The sequence below is a fragment of the Theobroma cacao genome, chromosome 3 (assembly GCF_053813885.1).
Source record: "Theobroma cacao isolate CCN51 chromosome 3, ASM5381388v1, whole genome shotgun sequence".
Classification (NCBI taxonomy): Eukaryota; Viridiplantae; Streptophyta; class Magnoliopsida; order Malvales; family Malvaceae; genus Theobroma; species Theobroma cacao.
In genome coordinates, this window is record NC_142641.1 from 1067378 (window position 1) to 1090158 (window position 22781).

The 22781-nt window shown below is 32.8% G+C and overlaps 2 protein-coding genes across 2 annotated transcripts; one reads left to right on the plus strand and one right to left on the minus strand.

The window, feature by feature from the left end:
• The first annotated feature begins 329 nt into the window (after positions 1-329).
• DMS11 (Histidine kinase-, DNA gyrase B-, and HSP90-like ATPase family protein) lies at positions 330-10632 on the plus strand. Its single transcript, XM_007036209.3, has 20 exons — positions 330-642; positions 895-1275; positions 1377-1451; positions 1557-1591; positions 2280-2358; positions 2502-2591; positions 2670-2745; positions 4051-4129; positions 4201-4329; positions 7115-7213; positions 7304-7405; positions 7492-7638; positions 7969-8061; positions 8434-8485; positions 8605-8716; positions 9185-9396; positions 9475-9566; positions 9948-10027; positions 10172-10214; positions 10327-10632. Exons 2-20 carry the CDS (start codon positions 903-905, stop codon positions 10435-10437), a joined length of 2079 nt encoding a protein of 692 aa, XP_007036271.3. The 5' UTR covers positions 330-642; positions 895-902; the 3' UTR covers positions 10438-10632.
• Positions 10633-12048: 1416 nt separating this feature from the next.
• On the minus strand, positions 12049-16497 carry LOC18603942 (uncharacterized). Its single transcript, XM_088804814.1, has 6 exons — positions 16044-16497; positions 15797-15943; positions 15194-15310; positions 14580-14627; positions 14033-14469; positions 12049-12967 (listed from the first exon to the last, which is right to left on the minus strand). Exons 1-6 carry the CDS (start codon positions 16150-16152, stop codon positions 12359-12361), a joined length of 1467 nt encoding a protein of 488 aa, XP_088660940.1. The 5' UTR covers positions 16153-16497; the 3' UTR covers positions 12049-12358.
• Between the last annotated feature and the right edge of the window lie 6284 nt (positions 16498-22781).

Here is a 22781-nt window from a genome sequence, read left to right on the forward strand (position 1 = left end):
AAATAGATTAAGCTATTTCATTAAAATTGAAAAAAAAATTCAAATCATGTTTGAAGAGTGACTGTAAGGTACAAATAATAGATATATCATTAAAAAACACAATAAACAAATATAAAATTTTTATTTAATAAATAATAAAATATCAAAAAATGTATATTAAAAAAATATAAATTAACAATAATACCCTCTATAAGGGGATTGAGATTAAAGCTATACCCCTACCTTTATTTTCACTTTAGCCCCTTTTATTGGTTTATTGTCCTTTTTTGCCCTTGAGCAAAGATTAAAGCTATACCCTTGAATTGATTGTCACTTTTAGCCTATTTTATTGATTTATTTTCCTTCTTTGCCCTTGAGCAAAGAAATATTGGATTTTTTTTTTTGTAGGATTAGGGCTTCAACAATTTTTTTTTTCCAAAATGTAAAGAAGGAAGTACCTTTAATCAAAAGAGTGGGAACCCAAGACAGAGATCCTGTTTGTTTGTTGTTTTCTGTTTTGTCTGTTTTTTTATTTGGTTTTGTTCATGTTATTTGGTTGATGTTGGGGAGATCGAAAGTTGAAAGAAATTGGGCAGTTTTTCCTGTTCCAGTTTTGTGTCCTTAAATCTTTTCACCCAAAAAGGAGTTGCTAGATTTTCCTAGGTAGAGTCCCCTGCTTGTTCTTTCCACTTATTCCAAGCTCTTTTTATTTTTTTTTTCATTTATTTGCCCCTTTCTTTCATGTGTAATTTGAATGAAATTCAATGTTTTTTCTTGTAATGTCTTGGTATTTGATTTCCTTGCTTATTGGGAATTGAATATTTGGGTTTCTTTTTACATGCATTATGATTCTATGTGTTTTTCTTTTAACATGTTCTTAGGAGATGAATTCTGTGTTTCCATGTCTGTTTACAGTTTTGGAGATGAACTGTGTAGAAATTGTGGACTTGTCTAGTGATGATGAACTTGGAGAGGTAGATGTGAAACCTGTTAAATTGGAGCCTGGAACTGTTGTTGGCAGCACAACAAAGCAGAAAAATAACCATAGATTCCAACCTGTTGAGCTTGTTAAGTACAAAACCCAATCAGGAAAACAAGCTTCTGAAGAAAATAAAAGCTCAAACAACGCTTTAAGTACTGGTCAAAGTAGTACCAGTTTTTTGGAACAAGGCCAGTCTCCAGGGGATGATACAGGTGTTTCTTCAACTTCAGCTGTGTCTCCAGCGCCAGTTTGTCGACAATTCTGGAAAGCTGGGAGCTATGAAGGGGGGCTTGGTTCCAAGGTCACTCTACAAAGTATGAAGCTATCAGTTTCCATAGTATTGTACTCTTTAATAAAATGTGATTTTCCTGATTGTTTATGTTTCTTAATTTCTTATTCTATTCTTGTACAACAGATAGCAAAAATTATCTACATGTTCACCCGCTGTTTCTTCATTCAAATGCCACTTCGCATAAGTGGGCCTTTGGTGGTATGTCTAGCTTGTGCAGTTCTTTTTGATACTGCTTCCATTTTCGTTTATCAATGAATTACTTTACATGTATTACACTAGTTACTTGTTTGTTGTTGTTTGCAGCTATTGCAGAACTACTTGACAATGCCATTGATGAGGTGAATTTCAGCTTAGACTATTCGACATTTTTTTTTTTAATTTTTATTTTGGTTCTCTTGTATTGCGAATGCTTTGTATGAGGTTTTCTGGGAAAACATTATATGATAAAACAGTCATGGAACTAGGATCTAATCTAATAATATAATAAGTGCGTCTAATTTGTAGGAATTGGTCTGAGAATTTGCAGGGGATTTGAGGTTTTAGTAGTAGAACAAGGGCATTGATGTATGTTTACAATTGGGAAGATAGATCAGGTTGTGGGTATTGTTCATATGGATTGAACTATAATCAAGAAACTTGAATTTTTGTTACAATCAATACTTTGAAGTCTTATTAGTGGCAAAGATTTACTAAACCTAATTCGACTAGTTTGTATATAATCATTAATATTGGGGAATAAGACCAACTTGAATAAGATAAAAGCCACAGTAAAGATCTTATATGTTAACTAGACCTAAGGCTAGACAAACACTTTTGTAGAGTTTATTCAAATTATGGTTGACCTATTCAAGTGATCGAAATTTAAGCATACTTGTACTTTCTATCACATTAGTACCTTTTTAATAGATATTTTGTAGGTAGCTATATGTGCAATTATGTAGGGTACTACATTGCTTTCCCAATTTCCAATCTTGATGAATTCTTACTGTTTTGCACTTCACATCCTACTTCTTTCAAATTGGATAGATCCAAAATGGGGCCACTTTTGTCATTGTAGATAAAACATCAAATCCGAGGGATGGGAGTCCAGCATTGTTAATTCAAGGTATTTTTTGTCTCAATCACATAAAAACCATTAAGGTTATCTTTTTCATTTATAATTCAATTATGTTATTTTCTTCATAAAATTTGTCTACAATAAAAAATTTTGTAACTACTACTTCCCAAAACTTGATGCTTATCGATTAGATGATGGTGGTGGAATGGACCCTGAAGCAATGCGTCGCTGCATGAGCTTTGGATTTTCAGATAAGAAGTCAAAATCTGCAATTGGACAATGTATTAATCTCGTGTTTTCTTTGGAATTTTTGTTGGTTCCTTCTTTTTATATTTATCAAAAAAGTTATGGTCTTCCAGATGGCAATGGTTTCAAGACTAGTTCTATGAGACTTGGAGGAGATGTCATTGTTTTCAGCCGCCACTTAGACAATAGGTTTGGTTCCTATACCACAAGCATTTTCTACCTTATGCATTAAAATATTATTCTTGCTAATCTTGTATGTTCGCTTATAGGTAGAGCATTAACTTTTACTCTTGTTTATTTGTTTACAGGACAATGTTGTCATTTTCATAAAATTCTGATGAAAGATCATTTTTAATAATGGGAAAAATGCTAGTGTTAATACTAAATAAGACCCTATTCATTTTTTGTACCTAGATAAGCTCCTATCCTATGATTTGTATCCAAATAAGCCCTTATGTTGATGAAAAGATGTCACACCTATCCTATGATTTGTATCCAAATTAGCCCTTATGTGATGAAAAGATGTCACATGACCTTAACAATCATTAGGCCCATAGCCAGCTGGCATATTTTGCACCCCGTAGGCATTGACATGACTTTTCTATCATGGTAAAATTGGTTGAGTGGGAAAATTTCCCGCCCAAGATGTGGTTGTCCCAGTCAACAAATTTCATTACGTTAGAAAAGTCACGTCATCTGCCACAGGTGTGAAGAATGTCAATTGGCCTTGTCTTTCGTGACTGTTAAGGTCACATATAAGGGGTTATCTTGGTAAAAATCATAGAATAAGGGCATATTTGGGTACAATAAAAGGAGCCAAATAATAGGGCTATAAATGATTTTGTGTTGCCTTTAAAGACTAAGAAGGAAAATGTTGTTTTAACTTTTCTTTATTTTAAAGAACTTATTTGCCTAATCTGATTCTTTGTCCCACATTAAAAAGTAGTGAGATAGATGGGTTGCAAAGAAGGGTTCGAGACTTCAAGAGACTATTTTCTACCAACTTGAGTTTAGGCTCTTGTAAGTCATGTGGATCAACGTCTGAAAGTTGTTGAGTTAGCGGTGATGGGCTCGAGGCATTATTTTTGATATGAATCTATCACAGCATGCATGATTTATAGTTTGGGAAATTATGGTAGGAGTTCTTGTGTCCTTGTGTAATCTTGGTTCAATATATGAGGTGTGGGCCTTGACTAGGAATTGAGTTTTGCATGTATAGAGTCTGGTAGCCATCCCACAATGAAAAAGGGTGGGATAGATGATTTGTATATAAGTTCAAGTTATTAATAACTAATAGTCCAGATTTAAGTCTTAATTCATGTGATTCAAGTCCATAAAGTTATGCATGAGCCTGGGATGTGACACCTAATAAAGAAAGCTTTTCTTGTATCTTCGGTGTATATGGAGAACAATTTACATGTATTTATGTTTTTGTCTTTAAACACACATGCATTGCCACTTTTAAATGGTTAATGCCCTTTATTCCATGATTAGGTCATTGACTCAAAGCATTGGTCTCCTCTCTTATACATTCTTGACAAGAACAGGCCATGATAGAATAGTAGTACCTATGGTGAGCATCCTCTCTCTATTTGAGTTTATGAGTTTCCAGTGCCCACTATAAGATCTTTGTGCAAACTGCAGGTGGATTATGAGCTTAATGTGTCAACTGGCATGCTGGATGTGTTGCATGGTAGAGAACATTTTGTGTCTAATCTTTCCATTTTGTTGCAATGGTCTCCATATTCAACAGAGGCTGAGCTTTTGAAGCAAGTAGGCATCGTGCATTTCTTCTTCCTTTTTCTTTTTTTGTGATTTTATTTCCTTCTTACAATTGTTAATGGTTATTATTGCTGCATTAACATTGCAAAACTTGGTTAATTTGGTATGTATAACAGTTTCCTCTTAGCTATAGTATTTTTTGCTGGGTGTTTTTTAAAATTAATTTATATTTTTATAATATTTTTCTTATAAGGAAAAAGTACCGAACATAACATTTGCAAAACCTGGTTGGTTAATTTGGTATGTATGTTATTTTCCTGTTAGCTATAGTATTTTTTGCTGGCTGTTTTTTAAAATTAATTTTATATTTTCATGATATTTTTCTTATAAGGAAAAAGTACAAAAAATCATGTAAAGATTGCAAAGTCATTTCAAGAGAAAGCTTGACTACCTAACATAGGTTAGTGATTATCAATTCCCATGTTAAGTTAAAAATGAAAGAGTACAAGCAAATGTTCAATATCCAACTTGGATAATGGGATTTGAGAAAGGGAGAGAATAATTGGTTTTAAAGGGAAAGAAAAGGTTTTTTTAACAAGGTACTTTTCTGCTGTATGAACAAGTTACTTTCTATATGAATGGGGAAGCTAAGTTTTAGGAGAATTAAATGAGAGGGTGCTTTATCACATAAAGAATGCTGGTGGTAGAAAAGGAGGTGCAAGAACTTATCAAAGTTAAAGGACTGGCTATATACTTTTGCATGAATCTAGAAACAAAGAAAACTGCAAGAAATACATATTGATCTTTATGAATGCAGTAGGTGAAGAGTAAACTATGGCTTTCAAGCATTTCTATAGGTGGGTACAAGCATAAGAGGGAGAAAGAGATGGAGATTTAAGTGCTTAAGAATGAAGATTAAAAAGTTTGTTGCTTTGGATGTTATTGCAATACAATTTGGCAGGAATTGAGTATTTGAGAGGAAGAACAAGAAAGCGTGCTTTTTATTGATAAAGTTGAAAAGTAATGGTTTTAAAGAAGGTTTTAAACATGAAGGGTGTGGAAAAGTAAATCAATCTCATGGCACCCCTCTGAAGGTGTGGAAGTATATAACAAAGTGAAAATTTTTCTTTACTAGTTCTAAAATTTGTGGACCAAGAAATTGTTCAATGTGTGGAGAATGAGTAATTTGACAAGTTTATGTGAGACTAACATAGAATTATGTCTAAGTGGTATCAAATTGATGACTTGTGCTATATAAACTCGTAGGATAGCATGGTCAAGCTAAAGTTAATTTTAAGACTAGTGTCTTGGAGACTAAAGTTGGATTTGTGCTAGGAACTTTGACTATGGAAGCTATTTATCTAGTTGTGATGTTTGATGGAGAGATTAGTAGTAAACAAAGACATAGACATGGTGTTCATTGATGTTGGAGAAGAAATGAGTTTATATTGTGATATTTTCACCCTAAAGAACATGTATTATTGGTAATTGGCATAATTACTATTGTGGGGTTGATTGACTACTTTGTAACAGCAACAAGTTTATACCAAGGATAAAATTTCAAGTGTTTATCTTTTTCCCTGGGAATAGAAGGATTTACTCAGGAGACTAAATTGTAGAATATATTTATAGAGCAAAGATTAATCCTAAGCTTGAGTTGTGAAGAGAACTTTGAAGGCAAAGGGTTTTCTCATTAAATAGGTCTAGAACTGAGTGCAAGGACTACAAGTTTAGTAAAACTATAAATGATATTGGAGTGTCAAAATTTGAGTTAGTCCTTGTGATTTGGAAAATCTCAAGAGAAAATTTCATATAGTACTTTATTGCATTAAATGATTGACAACTAAATATTAATGTTTTTAGATAATGAGTATATCCGAGACGAGAATGATATAATGGATGTATGTCCATATTGAAAATGATCAATGCAAGTATATCTAGATGAAGGTGGCATAGTACTAATGGGAGAAAAAATGAAAGAGACATGCTAAAAGTGGTCGGGGTGTGTGAGATACAAAGACTTGCAAATATTCTTATTAGAAAATGTGACTTAATATAATATGCCCATATCAAAAGAGAGAAGGGAAGACCAAAGAAACTATTGAAATTACAAAAAAAAAAAAAAAATTGGAGAAAAGAAACAGAAAAAAACTTTTATTTGTTGAATTAAGGATATTCCTTAAATTGAGTACCACAGTATGGTGTAAGCAAATCAAGCCTATTTGCAAGCTATCTGAGCTTTACTTGAAAAATAATTCTAAACTTGTTGATTGACAAATTCTAGATTTGACTTCAAAGTTTTTTATACTTGGCTTGAGTGACTTGCAAGCTAATTGTGCTGTTTTCTTTTTGTAATATATTTATAATTGCAAAATTAATTAAATAAACAAAGGTTGACTTAAATTTGATGTTTGGTATTATTTTGATGAAGCACAAACATGGACTTGAGACTTTGATATGATACAGATTGAGTTGGCTCATACTTGGTTCAACTCATATAACTAACCCTAATATCTAGTAAACGATTTATGTATTGTTGTTCTTGTTATGATTTTGGAATTATTTTGGTAGTGTTGTCACCTTAATTTCCCTTAAACAATTAAATAACTTCTTGAATTACATGTTAATGGTTTGGATATTTATTAATTTTTTTTCACTTCAAATTGAAAATAAGTAAATATACTTTGAATTTATGCAAGCACCTTGACTTGAGAAGTGGAGCGCAGACCAAATTTCTTGCAGTGTAACTAATCTTAATTGACATTTCATGAAATGTTTTGGTCTTTAAAGTTGTTCTCATCTCACTAGCTTCACATGTACCTCCATCTAATTGCAGTTTGATGACATTGGTTCCCATGGCACAAAAATTATTATCTACAATTTATGGCTCAATAATGATCGGGATTCGGAGCTAGACTTTGATTCTGATCCAAAGGTTGAAATTTCTTTTTGCATCCTCTCCTTCTCTCTCTCTCTGAATATGTTGCAATATCTTTCAAATGAAATCTTATGATTCTGGTTGCAGGATATTCGCATTAGTGGAGACACCAAAAAAGTCAACACAATCCCTGCTTGGAAAGCTGTAAATGAACAACACATTGCTAGCCGTTATCATATTTCTCTTCGTGTGAGTCCATAGTTTCTTTGTGTTGTTATTGTATATTAAATTTACAAGTAAAAGGATTCATATTTTAATTCTGTCTCACCATACAGGTATATTTGTCGATCTTGTACTTGCGAATTCCTGACACTTTCAGGATAATATTGCGTGGGGAAATTGTCGAGCATCATAACATAGCTGATGATCTCAAATTTATAGAATATATCTTGTATAGGCCTCAAAGCTTTGGATCTGTGGAGGTACTATTACTTGTTCCACGCCTTATCCTTGTTGTTTATCATTGTTTATCTTCATTGGAAACTAATGAACTGTATAAACCACAATAGTTCCCTTTCCAATGTTGCACCTCAAGTTAGTAGCCAAAATTTGGTTGATGTCCAAAATAACTATCCTCTGTAATTTAACCCCAACTGTCAGGTTTCATTTGTTGGGAGCTGCAGATGAGAATTTATGGAAGTTGCTTTTGTTGATATGATTGTATTGCATGCATCCTTTGATGCTGATTGCCTTACATGTTTCTATGACTTTACCATGTATTGACATTTCTGCTTTCTGGTTTAATTGTGCAGGGTACGGTTGTATGTACAATTGGTTTTCTTAAAGAAGCTCCACAAGTTAATATCCATGGCTTTTGCGTCTACCACAAGAACCGTCTAATTCTGGTAACTTTCATAAAGTGAATGATTGCCCAGATCATAAATAAACTTTTCCTATTATTTCTTTAACAAAATGGACTTTCATTTCTGTCTTATGATGCTTATGTGCATTTGTTTTGAATGAGAAAACTGGGAATTTACTGGGTGCAGGGATATTATAATTATATTTGCATTTTGCATTGCCATATGCATGTGTCCACGGCTAGGTGTCTTGAAAGAGGAAACTTGTTCTCGTAGATGTGATTAATGTCACATGCCTGGATGTCTTTAAGGAGGAAACTTATTCTGCTGCATGTGATAGATATTACACATTTTCTTTTCAAGTGACCATGGAGGATTTCTTAAACTATTGTCTTTTCCCTATTTCTTCTTTTGCAGCCATTTTGGCAGGTTGTTAGCTATTCAGACAGTAGGGGTAGAGGTGTGGTTGGTAAGAAGCCTACAAATATATTCACTCATTGATATCTGGTTCCTTTTTTCTCTATCATAGGTTAATTCCGCCTAAAATCTTAGTTAGCACTCACCAAATGAGTTGTTTTATTCTTTCAGGTGTTTTGGAAGCTAATTTTGTTGAGCCAACTCATAACAAACAAGATTTTGAGAGAACTTCCCTTTTTCAGAAGCTTGAAGGTCGCTTGAAGGAAATGACATGGGAATATTGGTAATCTATTCTTTAATGTCTAAATTACATGAAAAGTTCATAGCTTATTGTTTCTCCCACTTAACGTTGCTTCCTGTTACTCCTGCTTTTCTGCTTATCTAATTAGTCTCGTGGTTCCATTTGCTCTGAGTATTGGGTGCCTACCATGGCTGTTTATGAGATGAACTACACATTTTCTACCATGTTATGTTTGTATGTTTTTGGATGAAAACTATGTACTGTTATTTTCTATTACTGTTTTGAGAAAAAAATATATGTTCCCATGCTTGTATTTGTATGTGATTCAATTTGATAGTTGATCAAATTTGTTTTGAAGTATGGATTTTGCCTTTATATACTTTAGATTGTATATCTCCAGTGTTTTCCTTAATTTCTTTTAATGACCAATTGGCCTCTTCATGAGGTTGTAGTTCATGGTCTAAGCATAGTTCAGTACAGCCTACCTGAAGCACATTCTTCCAATTGCAGGGATTATCATTGTGGACTAATTGGGTATCAGGTCAAGAAAAAGTCTCGACCAGCAGCATCTCATGTTTCATCTCACTTTACAGGACAGAGCAGTGCAGAACAACCTGTTCTGTTGAATCAAACTTCCTTGGATGCTGACAGAGCTAAAACAGGGTGTACAGATGTTGGAGTGAAGCAATCAATCACCAACTCTCACGGGAGAAGCATGCAAGGTAAGTGCTATAATGATTTTGTTTTGGTACTAATATGAAGGATTTGATTTTTAGTCAAGGTGCCTTGTAATTGTGCAGGATTGCCTACGAAGAGGAAGGAACCTGGCGACTTAGCAAACCTTGAAAAGGTGAAACGTCAGGCAGGGACTAGTGCCAACACAGTTGTACAGGTCTGTGTAGAGAGCATACTTTCTTAAGTTTCTAGACTATGAGATTCAATTAGGGAGTTGTGGGTGCCTTCTATAAGTCCATTGTCTGCTACAACATACAACTTTTACTTCACTGTTCTATGCTTCAAAGCAAATTTGAAATTTTAAACGGCATGCATGCAAATCCTTCCATTGTTCCTGCTCATATATGAGTTCTCTACCCAATTCTTGCTATTTAATTAGCTGTTGCATGGGGCAATTACCCTAAGGATTCAGTTCCTTCTTACCTTGGTGACATGACATTTGGTTTTCTTCTGCTTACTCATAGTAGTATCTATCTGTTGCATCTTTTAACAAATGGATTTCTGTTGCTTAACCATTTTGTGCTTTTTTTCCCTCTAGCCTGTCGATACTACTGCAAATCACTCGAAAGATCAAGAAACTATTTACTTGATGCAAGAAAACAAAAAACTGCGTGCAAAGTGAGTGTTCTATATTTATCCACATTTTTTACTTGATGCAATGGTTTTAGAAGTTTGTAAAAGAAAATAAAATTCATACGTACATGATAACCACTAGCAATAACCTTTCAGTTGATAACCAGAGGTTTACTTTTCGTGTTTCAGATGCTCGGAATATGAGAAGAGAAGGGAGGAACTTAACATCAAGGTAATAAACTTAAATGGAACAGGCAGTTTTGGCTGTCTGTTCTGGCATCCAAAGTCTTGCTTTGTTCCTGAATTTGACCGAACTGATAAGAAACATCCTTTTGCTCGAGCAGGTCGAAAAGCTTAGAAGCGAAGTCGGTGAGGTTCAGCGCGAGTATTATCGACTGTTGGCTGAACTAAACTCCCTGGATATTGTGAAGGATGAGAATGATGTGTATATGTAAATTTTTCTTGTCCCTAATGTTCAATTCTTTTATTTGTAAAACAATGTTGTTGTAGCTCAGTGTATCCAAGTGATCTCAACTTTGTAGAGGGGATGGGATTGACAGGTCATAACTACTTAATGGTAGGAGCTGAAAAAAAAAAACCCAAAAAGAAAAACAAAAATAATTTTCCAATGCTGACAAATTCCTTTTTTACTTATTTATTTATTTATTGTTTACATTTTACTAAAAAAATGTTGTGTATAGAGAAGGATAATTGGAAGAGGGAGGTAGCAAAATTTTGAAAATGTGGAAATATTGGTGCCCTATATTTTGGTATGGTAAAAGGTGTAGTATTTGCTTTAAAAATAAAGCAAATTGGTTTTTTTTTTTTAATGAATAATGCAGTGAATTGGTATTAGATAAAGTACGAAAATTGAAATAATAAATGTTTAAATATTAAAAAAGCTCTGGAACTATTGCATTTATGTGAAAAAGTTCTTTGATTTGTATGTAAATAAACTTTTAATGTTAATGAAATATTTAGATTCAATGTTACGTGATATATTTTGTATATGTGGTAAATGACATGGCTCGAAATTATACTTGTGTGTTACATTAGTTGTCAGGTGATATCACGTCGTCCAATGGTTTGTTGTATTCATTGATGGATCTTTTCATCTCATTATTTTACTCTTTTCAATATTTCTAATCCAAAAATTTTAAATTAGAATCTCAAACTCTTAATCCCGAGCACTGTCTCAGGGACTATTAGGAGTAAAAGATGATATTAATATTCTCATTTCATAAAATGAAACTTAATGGAAGTCCATAACTGTATGGGGCCAATAGGCTTTGCAATGACATGCACTACGAAAGCAACTTCTATTCTGAAGCAATTATTTGTTAATAAAATGGGTTTGACGGCTTTTCTTTTGCACAATTCTTTAGGCCCATTGTTTTCTTCGTCGGCCCCAATCCAAAAGTTGAATAACACAACAACTTTTTACAACCATGGCTGCATGCCAGATGTGACTTTATTTGCCAAGTGTTTGAAGTCCTGCAACTGCTAATCAGAGTGGCTGGTGGAAGAATCAGACGTGAAGAGCTGCGCGTAATGGTTCCTGCACTTTGGAAATTACTTATCTCTGGAAAACTTGCTGAAGTTGTTTTCATATATTGAAACACCATTGCTAAACTCTCATACTTTTTTTCAATATTTGATCCAGGCTTGTCCAATTTTTGGTAACAGGAAACTGTAACAGAAAATAAAAGGGGGCTGGGGAGTTTAATGCTCTCCATCCATGTTGTCACGGACTACACTTTTTTCGTTTAAGTATATGATATTTTGTGCGGTGCTTGAATGGACGCTTTCACTCAAATTAATCAATTGCTCGATTATATCTGAACAACATAAATAATAGTTACGAGTTAAATCATGAAAAATAACATTAAAATCAAAGGGGCATATCGAATGTTATATATACAGAGGGACTAAGAGAAGGAACATGCCATCATCGGACCATAGGGGCAACCCTAGATGGTTAGCCACAAACACACCTGAACCAGTGAGACAGTCCAATAACTTGCCGACTATTTACCCTCTATAAAGAGTTTACAAGATTTTATAAATATTTCACCAATAACCATTATAATGCTTGAAATAAGAACATTCTTTTTCTAAAGGGTCTTTCTTATAAAGACTTAACAAGTATTTCTAACGATGTTACCAAAAACCATTACAATGTTTGAAAGGGGAACATCTCCCTTAGAGGTATAAAAGACTTAGTCTCCTAAGGAATTCTACCTTGTCATAGCCCTATACAAGGTTGACTCATGACACATGTCCTTGAAAATTGAAACCAAACATAAAATTAGTCACTTACAATCACAATTCAACACATCCTTTGGAAAACATATATAAATATATATCTATAGTTATCTAGAGCCATTTCTTCATTTTCTTATCAAAGATCCCTGGTCCATAAGTTGAGATAAAAATCTTAGCAAGGAGTGGAAATTGCAACCATACAAAGAGACCGATTGGAAAGCCAACTAGCACAACGATTGGAATAATAATCTCTAATTGGCCCTTTAGCATGATAAAGACAGTTGAGGAGAAAGCTACCATCATTGCTGCAATAGAAATGAAGAGGAAGGAAAGTCTAATGATCAATTTGTTGGGTAAGGATATGAGGAAATCGTGTGCTGTATATCGTGATGTGAGGATACCAACGAATATCAACATCGAAGTGGTCGAAGCAGAGAGAGAAATAGCATCCGATATTACGAATACCCTAAAATGTTTTTTCCTTAAGAGTATGGGAACACCGGTCTCTTGATTAGGGCCTCCAGGAACAGTAAAAAGAGCAGCAAACATAATGGTGATGATAAGAGTGCCAACAACCGAAGAGGATTGTGCTCTATCCTTCATCCATTTCTCCCCTTCTTTCACCAATTTCGCATGGCTTTGATCAAATGCTTCATAAGGAGTTTCTCCTCTTTTATTTCTATATTCTTTATACATAGGGGGTATAATGCTTTCCACCTCCTGTATTCATAATTCATACAACTAATAAAACTTAGATGACATATTTTCTTGTCCTTTTTGGATTGAGAAAGGATATTAGCATAATTTAACTTCAATGAAATAAAAATAGTTATATATTAAAGTCAACATATTTCTCAAATTTATTTTCTTTTTCATATTTATTTTTTCATTATACATTACATACTTGAGTAAATGATATAGTTCATTCGTTGGTGACTTTCACGATATTCTATTTTCTTTCTCAATCTAAAAGACTCAATTTGTTTATTCATAATTTTTTGAATTTGTTTTAAATATATCTATTTATTAAGCTACTGATAAAATTATATAGACAGAATTTATCACACGTATATTTATCTAAGTGCCACATGCCAAAATTTGTCCACATTTTTCCATATTTTAACAGCTTGTTAACATAATTTGAAACAAATTCAATAGATAACGAATGAAAAAATCAAGCTTTTAGATAATAAATAAAAATAAACATTATGAATCTTTCTAATTTCCCCTTTTTTCCTTGTTTCTTTCTTTTTATTTATAAAGGAATACTTACAAAAAACTATAATTAGAGACATTTTATATTATATGTTTATTTAACAAATTGTTTGTAATATGTAAATGAAATATTATTTTTTTAATAATATTATGTGATTTAATTTTCAGAAGTTAAATATCTTATAAAAGCTAATTGTTCAATCTTTTTGCGTTATTTGTTTGTCAAATTATTTCTTTCCTTTTTGTTTGATACAAAAAAGGGTAAATAAAATTTTCCTTCTTTTTCCTAGATGTAGGATTTAAAAAGTAGTTATAATTTTTAAAAGCACATTTTAAGAAATTATTGAAGTATTATTTTCAATAATTTATGTAACATTTTTAATAATTATTTATTATTTTACCCCAACAAGTGTTTGTCAAGTTTTTGTTGCATGCATATTAAATAGCATTAAAACTACCGAGCAAAAAAAAAAAAAAAAGGCATTAAAACTCACAAATGATAAATAAGCATGCAATCAGAAAAAAAAAGAGTTGAAGCTGAGGAATTATAAGAGAGAGAGAGATGATGACCTTGAACCATTGTAGTTCTCTTTGCATTTGCAGAGCTGATCCTGAGATTTGTTCAAGCTTAACCTGAGATTCGGATGATAGTTTCCCTGCCACATGGAACATACTATTGTCGAGCTTATCAACGAAAGGAAGAAAAAGTTGCTTCTTAGTATCAAGCCCATAAATGAGGTTAAAAACTTTTTCTTGTCGATGTGCGACTGCAATCTTGAACATGTCTCTATCGTCCACGTCCTTAGTCACCAATAAATCTAGATTACGTTTGATGATTTCGACAATGAATTCCGTCATCCCTCGCTGAGCAGCGTTCATGATTGCTTGATGCACGGAATTTTCATGGACTTTTGCAAAATCTAATTTAGCTATCTCCTCAGACATCAGAAGCAGAAGCACATGGGCATGGACATGGGCCTGCTTTAAATCATATATGTGCTTCATTCCTACATAAATAAATATAGGTTTTAACTAATTACTATAATAGAAGAAATGGTTGCTAGAACAAGAGTTGAAAATATATGAAGAAAAAAATAAAAGTGATCAAGTAACATACCAAAGAATTTTAAGAGATTTGACCACAATCCAAGTGTGTGCCTTGCAACTGCACAATTCAACCCATTTTCTGACTTAGACAGACCGATGTAAAGAATATAAACTTTGAGCAACTTGAGGCTATAATTATTTCGTTGAAGATTTGAGCTAAGGAAAAATGGAAAAATAACGATTTGAGATTCCAATTTCTTCATCAACTGTATAAAAAAGTTAACATTTCTTTTACATATAAGATCTGTTCTGCCATTTCACAAATCTTCTTGTCATAAGATTTGACTTTGAGACCTTCAAATTGAAATCTTAAGTTTTGATGTTAAGATGTCTCATTGAGAAAAGACACTCAGACCAAAATTAATTTATAATTAATAAATATATAACTGAGAGCCGATCTAGCTAAAGCTTTCATTAGAAGCATTGCTCGAGTAGAGCTGTTTCTTAAAAAATGTTGTAAAGGGAAGCTAAAATAACGTTTGGTAAATTAGCTACACACATGTCACAAAAGAAATCTTTTAAATTAAACTTTTTTTTTCTTAAAATAATTTTTTTACTATCAAAATATCAAATATTGTCAAAGAATGAAGTGTATTGCAATTCAAGTCACAAAATAAAACATACCTTGCATTGCGAAGTTTTTCATTTTCTTTTGATCTTGTACTTGATAAGTATTTATACGAACTTCGTCTTCACTCGTGGGTTGTTTTCTCTTTAAATCTGATGCTTTTACCTTTAAACCTGCAACGACAGTGAACTATTTCATTATTGTTGTTAAATTATATTGTGATGTATTATAAATACACCACTTTTTGTTTCTTAGGTGCAAACTCATCCATTCTTTGAAAGTCTTTTGCATTTTCTTTTCTGCGTTTAGTTGTTCTTCATTTTTCTTTCTTTAATTTATACATTTAGCTAACTGAAAGCAGTAATTTTTTTTATTTTTGTTTTCTTTTATTATAAACTTTATTCATGTAATAAAGATTGCTCATATATTTCTTTCCATTGACGTACTGATCCGTATCCATAAAAAAACTATATGAATAACCATAGTTACTTGTTTGTAAAATTAAAATTGTCAAATGGGAAAAGAAAAAGAAGAAATAATAACTTTTAACTTATTTGTCAATTTTTGGTGAAATATAATTTGCAAAAAGGATTATCTTAATTATTAGAGAAATTTGATTGAAAACTAATGTAATAGAAGAAGAGAGAAGTGATACTAACAAGAATAGATCCAGCGTTGCCAAAATGAGAGCCGATTGCCACTAGGAAATGCAGAAGGTTGAGAGGATAGTACTGAAACAGCATTCATTCCATCTACCTCAGCAAATGCTAATTGTGGACATTCAAGAAGCAGATCCAAAGCAACATCTGGTGAAGTGGTGATATAGAAAAAAAAAATTATATACCCCGTGACAATATACATTAAATAAAGAATTGTTTGTGTTTATAACCTATATGTCACTCTTACCAAACAATTTGTTCCTAATACAGTGACGGACGACCAACACTGCCTGACGTTTGTTTTCTTCTTCGATTAGAAATCTTGGTCTGGTCATGCTGTATAGATATTGAGTCATATCTTTATGGCCTGCCAAACATGCAAAATTGAGTGGAATATCCCCTTCTCAATTTTGAATAGGAAGTAATTCCTTGTCCTTTGTGATCAATCTTTGGGCAATCTCGGTGTTTGCAGAGCACAAGGCGACATAGTGAAGAACCGTGTTACCATGGTGATTTTTCGTTCCCAGGTTTTCCTCTGCCATTTCGCTCACAAATTCATCAATCACTTCCAGCTGACCTTCGAAGATTGCGAAATCGAAGACCGAGAGATTACCCATGGCCCGAACTTCGGTATTGGCTGAAAGCCGGTCGGCCCTCAACAGAATCTTTGCCCTTTCCAAATCACATCTTTTAATAGCCTCGAGGAACTCCAAAGTACTTTTGCGTTGTACATTTCCGTCCTCTGCCACCGCACAACGTTGTTAGTAGAGTAGTAGGCCAAAGATTGGTAAGCATAATATGAAAATTTTCATGAAAAAGTTATAACTAGTGTGATTCTTTACCCTTTTTCCAATTATAATACTTTTCCATTACTTTTTTTCTCTTATCCTTTTCTTGTTTTTTCTTTTTCTTTTATGCATAATATTTTGAATTTAAAATAAAAAAATAGTGCTAATATACCTATCTATTTTCCAATTTGAAATAATTTTAATATTTTAAAAAATCAAAAACATATTTTTTGTGTATATTTTTAAAATTAAATTTGACAATAATTTATTATTTAGTACATCTTAACAATAATTATTTAAAATATAAGAAACTCATTCTTTACTTTTAAATATCATGTCCTTTTTTTTTTTGAAACATTGTAACTCTCTAACAGCACTTTTTTACAATAATACCCAATACTAAAAAAAACTCAAATCACACTTACCACAACAGTACTTCTTTCAACTAGTCTTCCCAACACTTTTCAACATACCTTTTTTTCAACCTCAACAACAATATTAAAATTGGGCCTAAGTATTGTATAATTTGACAACCGTTGGTAAAAATTATTCTGAAGTTTTAATTTTTTTTTCTTTATATAAACTAAACTGTTGCTCTCTTATTTGCTTTTCATCAAACCATATACTTGGCACATGTCACTTTGATGTTTTTTGTTCTGATTTGTTTTCTTACTTTAAGATGTAAAAGATAAAATTAGGTTTCATTAACTAAGTAAAGAAGGTTTGAAAATGATGTAAATCGTAAGAGAGAGGAAGAGACCTTCAGCATCATTTTCATTTTGGAATCCGCACTCTTTGGCCAAAGTGTTCCAAGCATCTTTAGCTGTAGTCTTGTCTCTAATTTTAGAAAGCATGGTCGGATCACATGAAATTTGAATAGCATGCAAAGCACTCACATTCCTCATTCTCCAACTCCAATCCCCGTCTTCTGAGGTTTGTTCCACAACGTCCCACAGATCTCTAGTCCACAAATAGTTTTTTATGCAAGCTCTCTAGTTTTCGTAATCATCCTTTCCAGTAAGAACTTGAGCAACAATGGCACTCGAACAAACACTATTGGCCTTCATCTGTAAAAAAAAAAAAAAAGGAAAATTAATTAGTGTATATATATATATATATATGTCGAATTTCATATAATGAAGATATTAAAATACTCAACTTACAGGGATCCATAAAATGAGTCTTCTTCCTCAGTTCTTCAGTGGTTGCAAATTAACACACTGTAACTATTGTTTTGGCTTATTGATTTCTCTGTGGGGTTGGATTGCAGACTATTATCTAGACGCTTCATCGGCTCAAAATTGATGTCATTCAATGCTCTCTACTTTCAACATTTAATACTATGACATTGACATAAAGCTAGATATTAAAGGTTTGATTCTTACCGCCCAATTTCTCAAGGAATATTTTGAGATCTTTCTAGTCTCAAACAGGGGCGGATCCTCTTTTTAGTTATGGGCCTGAAATTTTTAAAATTTTTTTTATAACATATAAAATTTTTAAAATCTTTTATGTGTTCTTTTAATAGTTCTTCAAAATAATTTTTTATTTAATAATTAAAATAAATAAAAAATAACAAAATGATCTCAAATGTCTCCTTTAATTTTACCTTCCTTAAGTTTCTCTAAATATCTGTCTCTTTCTCTTCTCTTTTATCTTTTTATTTTTACTGTACTCTTTTCTCTATAATTTATTACCGAAACTGACTGCATTCTTCATTTCAAGAGAGGTTTATGAACTTGTTAGCTTAGACAAGGAAGGACGGAAACCACTCAACACCATTGTTTGAAATTAAGAGAAGGTAAGGTTTTCTTTTATCTTCTTTTTTCAATTTATATTATTATTTATTTTTTTTGTTTCTATTCTATTTGCTTATATATTCTAAGTTTTTATAAATTCTCTTTTTCAAATTTTATAAACCATGAACCATGTTCTTTTCTTTCTTTTTTGTTATGTCATTTGTCAATTCTATCTTCTACTTGCTATGTTTTTTTTCTACTATATGGATTTTATTTTCTATGATTTTAATCTCTAAAAATTAATGAATTATTATATAATTCTCAAATATAAGTTGTAGTATTGCATTGTTACTTAAAATTTCATTAATATGTCAATTTTTTATTAATCCTGACTATATAAGATAAAATTATATTGAATATATCTTTTTTATGTGCTTTACGTTTTATATTTAATTGAAAAGAAGTTATCTTTATATAAGAGAAAATTATGAATCTTGTCTATAATATTTAACTATTTATATTTTATTTATTATAGTTTTATATTTAGTACTATAAGTTTAAATAGACATAAAATATGAATATTGGATGTTAACTGTATTCATTTTTTTTCAAGTTTGATTAAAGTATGAGTAAGTAGAAAACAATTGATAAATTTTTTAAAAAATAAGATGCAAATCATCCGAAAGATTTTCCTACACATGAACTACCAAACCTCAATGCTTTAACACATGAACAATAGCAATGCAGATCAAAATATCCAAAACTCAATCCTAAGAAGTTAGATGTTTTTTAGTATATAGTTCATATATAATTGATGAATTTGAATCTAGGAAACATGGTTGAGCACAATTTTCCTAAAGGATTATTATAAATATTTCTTTTCTTGATTTACATGTTTTGATTATTGATTAAAATTAACATATTACAGCATGTTTGGTTGGGAGGAATGAAATAGTCATTCCCTCCCTATTTCTAATCCTCTCTTAAAGTTTTGTTTGGTTGGGTCATTCAGGAAAAAAGGGAAATAGCCTTTACCGGGGCTCTCATGATTTTGACTATTCTTGAAGATAAGGAATAGGTTAAAAATGTTGATAGACAATACAGTCCCTTCAAAGAGAGGAAATATGGTATGCACTTCCACACTATTCAAGAACCTCATGCAGGTCTTCCTTTTCCATAGGCCTACCACCATAAAGAAGACACCAGAGAAATCAAAGGAAAAGTTATGACAAATAATGCACCAGAACTACTGCTCAACAAAAATTTCATGTACCGTTACCATTTGAGTTAAATAATCTAAAGGACATCATCAATTATGTTATACTTTTGTATTACAACAATTATTCATTATAAAGATATTATATGTTGGTTGTTTATGTCCATATTGTAGTATGCATTTTCTATCAACAATTTCCATAGTGAATTTCTCATATAATTGCAGAATAATACATAAGCTTCTCGAATAGCTAATATCTCTGCATGGTTGACATCACAAACGCCAATGGACTTACAAAATCTTATAACTATTTCCCTTCTATGATCTCGGAGAATTCCCCTAATACCTACATCTTCCAGAGTCCCTGATGATCCTCCATCCACATTAATTTAATCCACTCTTCTTATGGTGCTATCCAATCTATATTTTTTCTTTTTGGCTTAGAATTATGGACTAAACTTACTGAGGCGGGATCTCTAAACACATCATCCACACTTTCATTCAATTCTAGCCATGTGGGTCTAGCAACAGTTGTCTTGTTTTCTTCAAGAAAATATCAGCAAATAACATTAACCTTGTTTGATTACTGTTGAGTTTTAGGTTGACTAGAATTCTAGATCTTATTTGATTAGGATTTTTATTTGTATACAATATTAAGTAGTTGTATGGTTTTAAACTTCTTATTCCACATCGAATCCTAATCACATTATACTTTGGACTTTTATACTATAAAAGTGGATTTCTAGGTTTTAAAATTGCAAGTAGTGCTTTGAGAGCTCTAGAAAGGGAACATCTTGTAACTCTATTTTTTGCTCTAGGTGGAGCTAGAGTGGTTTGAGTGACTGTTCTTGGGAGGTTATTGAGGAAGAGTATGCAAGGGATCTTGAGTTGTTTTGGGGAACCATAAATGTCAATTTATTGTACTTTAAATTCTCAATAATAGAAGAACAATTTCACTCCGTGGACGTAGGCAAGAGGCCGAACCACGTAAATTCTTGTGTTTTTCTGTTTGCTTATTTTCTTTGGATTTTATCTTTGTTGATTCTTGGGCAATTTTCACAACAAACTGGTATCAGAGCTTCAGGTTCAGTAAATTCAAGATTCAATAAGGATGTCGAAAGTTACTAGTTCTGTGAATTTTTCAATTGAGAAGTTTGATGGGAAGACTAGTTTCACGCAGTGGCAGAGAAGGATGAAAGATCTCCTTGTACAACAAGGTTTAATGTGCCCCTTGCTAGGAAAGGAGGAAGGGCAACCAGATGACATGAAGGATGTTGAATGGGCAGAGTTGGAGCAAAGGTGTGTGAGCACTATTCGGCTTTGCATTGGAGATAATGTGTTTAATCATGTTATTGATGAGGATTCTGCTCTAAGATTATGGGCAAAGTTAGAGAAAATTTACTTGACAAAAAGTCTTTCTAACAAGTTGCAGCTTAGGCGAAAGTTGTATCGCTTAAAGATGGAGGAGAATGGAGACCTCATGAAGCATATGAATGAATTCGATGGAATCATTGATCAGTTGAAAAAGGTTGATGTCAAGGTGGAGGAAGAGGAAAATGCACTATTGTTCCTAGCTTCGCTTCTAGACTCCTATGAAGTATTTGTGAAATCTCTTATATGTGGGATGGATACAATAACGTTAGAACAAGCACAAGCAACGTTAATGTCTCGTGAAGCCCGAAATAAAAGTAAAGAAGGGGATAGAGATCCAAATGGCTTGGCATTAGTAATTGAGGCTAATAGGAGAAAGTCAACTAGTAAGGGATATAAGAGTGGCAAGTCTAGATCCAACAATGTTCAATGCTTTAAATACAAAGGGTATCGGCATATTAAAAGGGATTGTCTTATAAAAGGGGATGAAAGTAACGAGAACAAAGGTGAGTGTGCTTTCGTTGTTGAAGGTGATGATTGTGATGTCCTTACAATTTCAGAAAATATGGATGCAAATTCTGATTAGTATTTAGATTCTGCTTCTGTTACTCACATATGTTATCAAAAGGATTGTTTTGATTTACTTCAAGAAGGGGTGGCTGGGAATTTGATTTTGGGTAATAAGTCAATAGTGAAGGTCATGGGTATTGGAGTGGTGAAAATCAAAATGTTTGATGGGGTTGTGCGCTCTTTGGGTGGTGTGGCCTATGTCCCAAAGATGCGTAAGAATCTAATATCATTGAGCCTGTTAGACTCCAAAGGGTATGAATATTCTGCTTGTGATGGAGTAGTAAAAGTCACATAAGGCGACATGATCCTGATGAGGGGGAATTTGCATAATGGCTTGTATCGTCTAGAATGTGAGGCCTCGAAAGGATGGAAACAGTGCACAGGGGATGGTAGCTACCAAAGTGAGATTTCATTTGCCGAGGAGGTGATGAAAGGTTCCCATGGTGTAGACGATGGTGAAAGGACGAAAAATCTTGCCAGTAGTGAATTGGAAGGGTCGTCGAGGTCCCTTTCCGAAGTCAATTAGTGCAATTGACTTGACAGCTACACAGGTGCATTGGTTGTTTTTTGGAATCAAGTGTTGGACCATGCTTGATTCGGTATGTGTAGTCGTGGTAATTATAAAGGCCAATGATTTAGAAAGTCTTATGCTTGGAGAGTTGTTCAAGGTGTTGGAAAGTAGGTGGAGTTAGGAAGTTGCAATTAGGTGCGACTAGTGGAAGAGGTTTAAAGAGTTTGAATTCAAGTCAAAGGTGGAGATTTGTTGAGTTTTATGTTGATTAGAATTCTAGATCTTATTTGATTAGGATTTTTGTTTGTATACAATATTAAGTAGTTGTATGGTTTTAAACTTCTTATTCCACATCGAATCCTAATCACATTCTACTTTGGACTTTTATACTATAAAAGTGAATTTCTAGGCTTTAAAATTGTAAGTAGTGCTTTGAGAGCTCTAGAGAGGGAACATCTTGTAACTCTATCTTTTGCTCTAGGTGGAGCTAGAGTGGTTTGAGTGAATGTTTTTGGGAGGTTATTGAGGAAGAGTGTGCAAGGGATCTTGGGTTGTTTTGGGGAACCATAAAGGTCAATTTATTGTACTTTAAATTCTCAATAATAGAAGAACAGTTTCACTCCGTGGACGTAGGCAAGAGGCCGAACCACGTAAATTCTTGTGTTTTTCTGTTTGCTTATTTTCTCTGGATTTTATCTTTGTTGATTCTTGGGCAATTTCCACAACAATTACTTAGTCATGTCAAGAAACACATGGCCGATAATTTCTTACTTAGTTATGTCAAGATGTG

Excerpts from the sequence above, each read along its gene's own strand:
- DMS11 (XM_007036209.3), top strand. The coding sequence starts at position 903 with ATGAACTGTGTAGAAATTGTGGACTTGTCTAGTGATGATGAACTTGGA. Across the intron at positions 1,276-1,376 it reads TTCCAAGGTCACTCTACAAA|ATAGCAAAAATTATCTACAT; the intron begins GTATGAAGCTAT and ends CTTGTACAACAG. Across the intron at positions 1,592-2,279 it reads TTGACAATGCCATTGATGAG|ATCCAAAATGGGGCCACTTT; the intron begins GTGAATTTCAGC and ends CAAATTGGATAG.
- LOC18603942 (XM_088804814.1), bottom strand. The coding sequence starts at position 16,152 with ATGACTCAATATCTATACAGCATGACCAGACCAAGATTTCTAATCGAA. Across the intron at positions 15,311-15,796 it reads GCAACGCTGGATCTATTCTT|GTTTAAAGGTAAAAGCATCA; the intron begins GTTAGTATCACT and ends CTGTCGTTGCAG. Across the intron at positions 14,470-14,579 it reads AAATCTCTTAAAATTCTTTG|GAATGAAGCACATATATGAT; the intron begins GTATGTTACTTG and ends TTATTTATGTAG.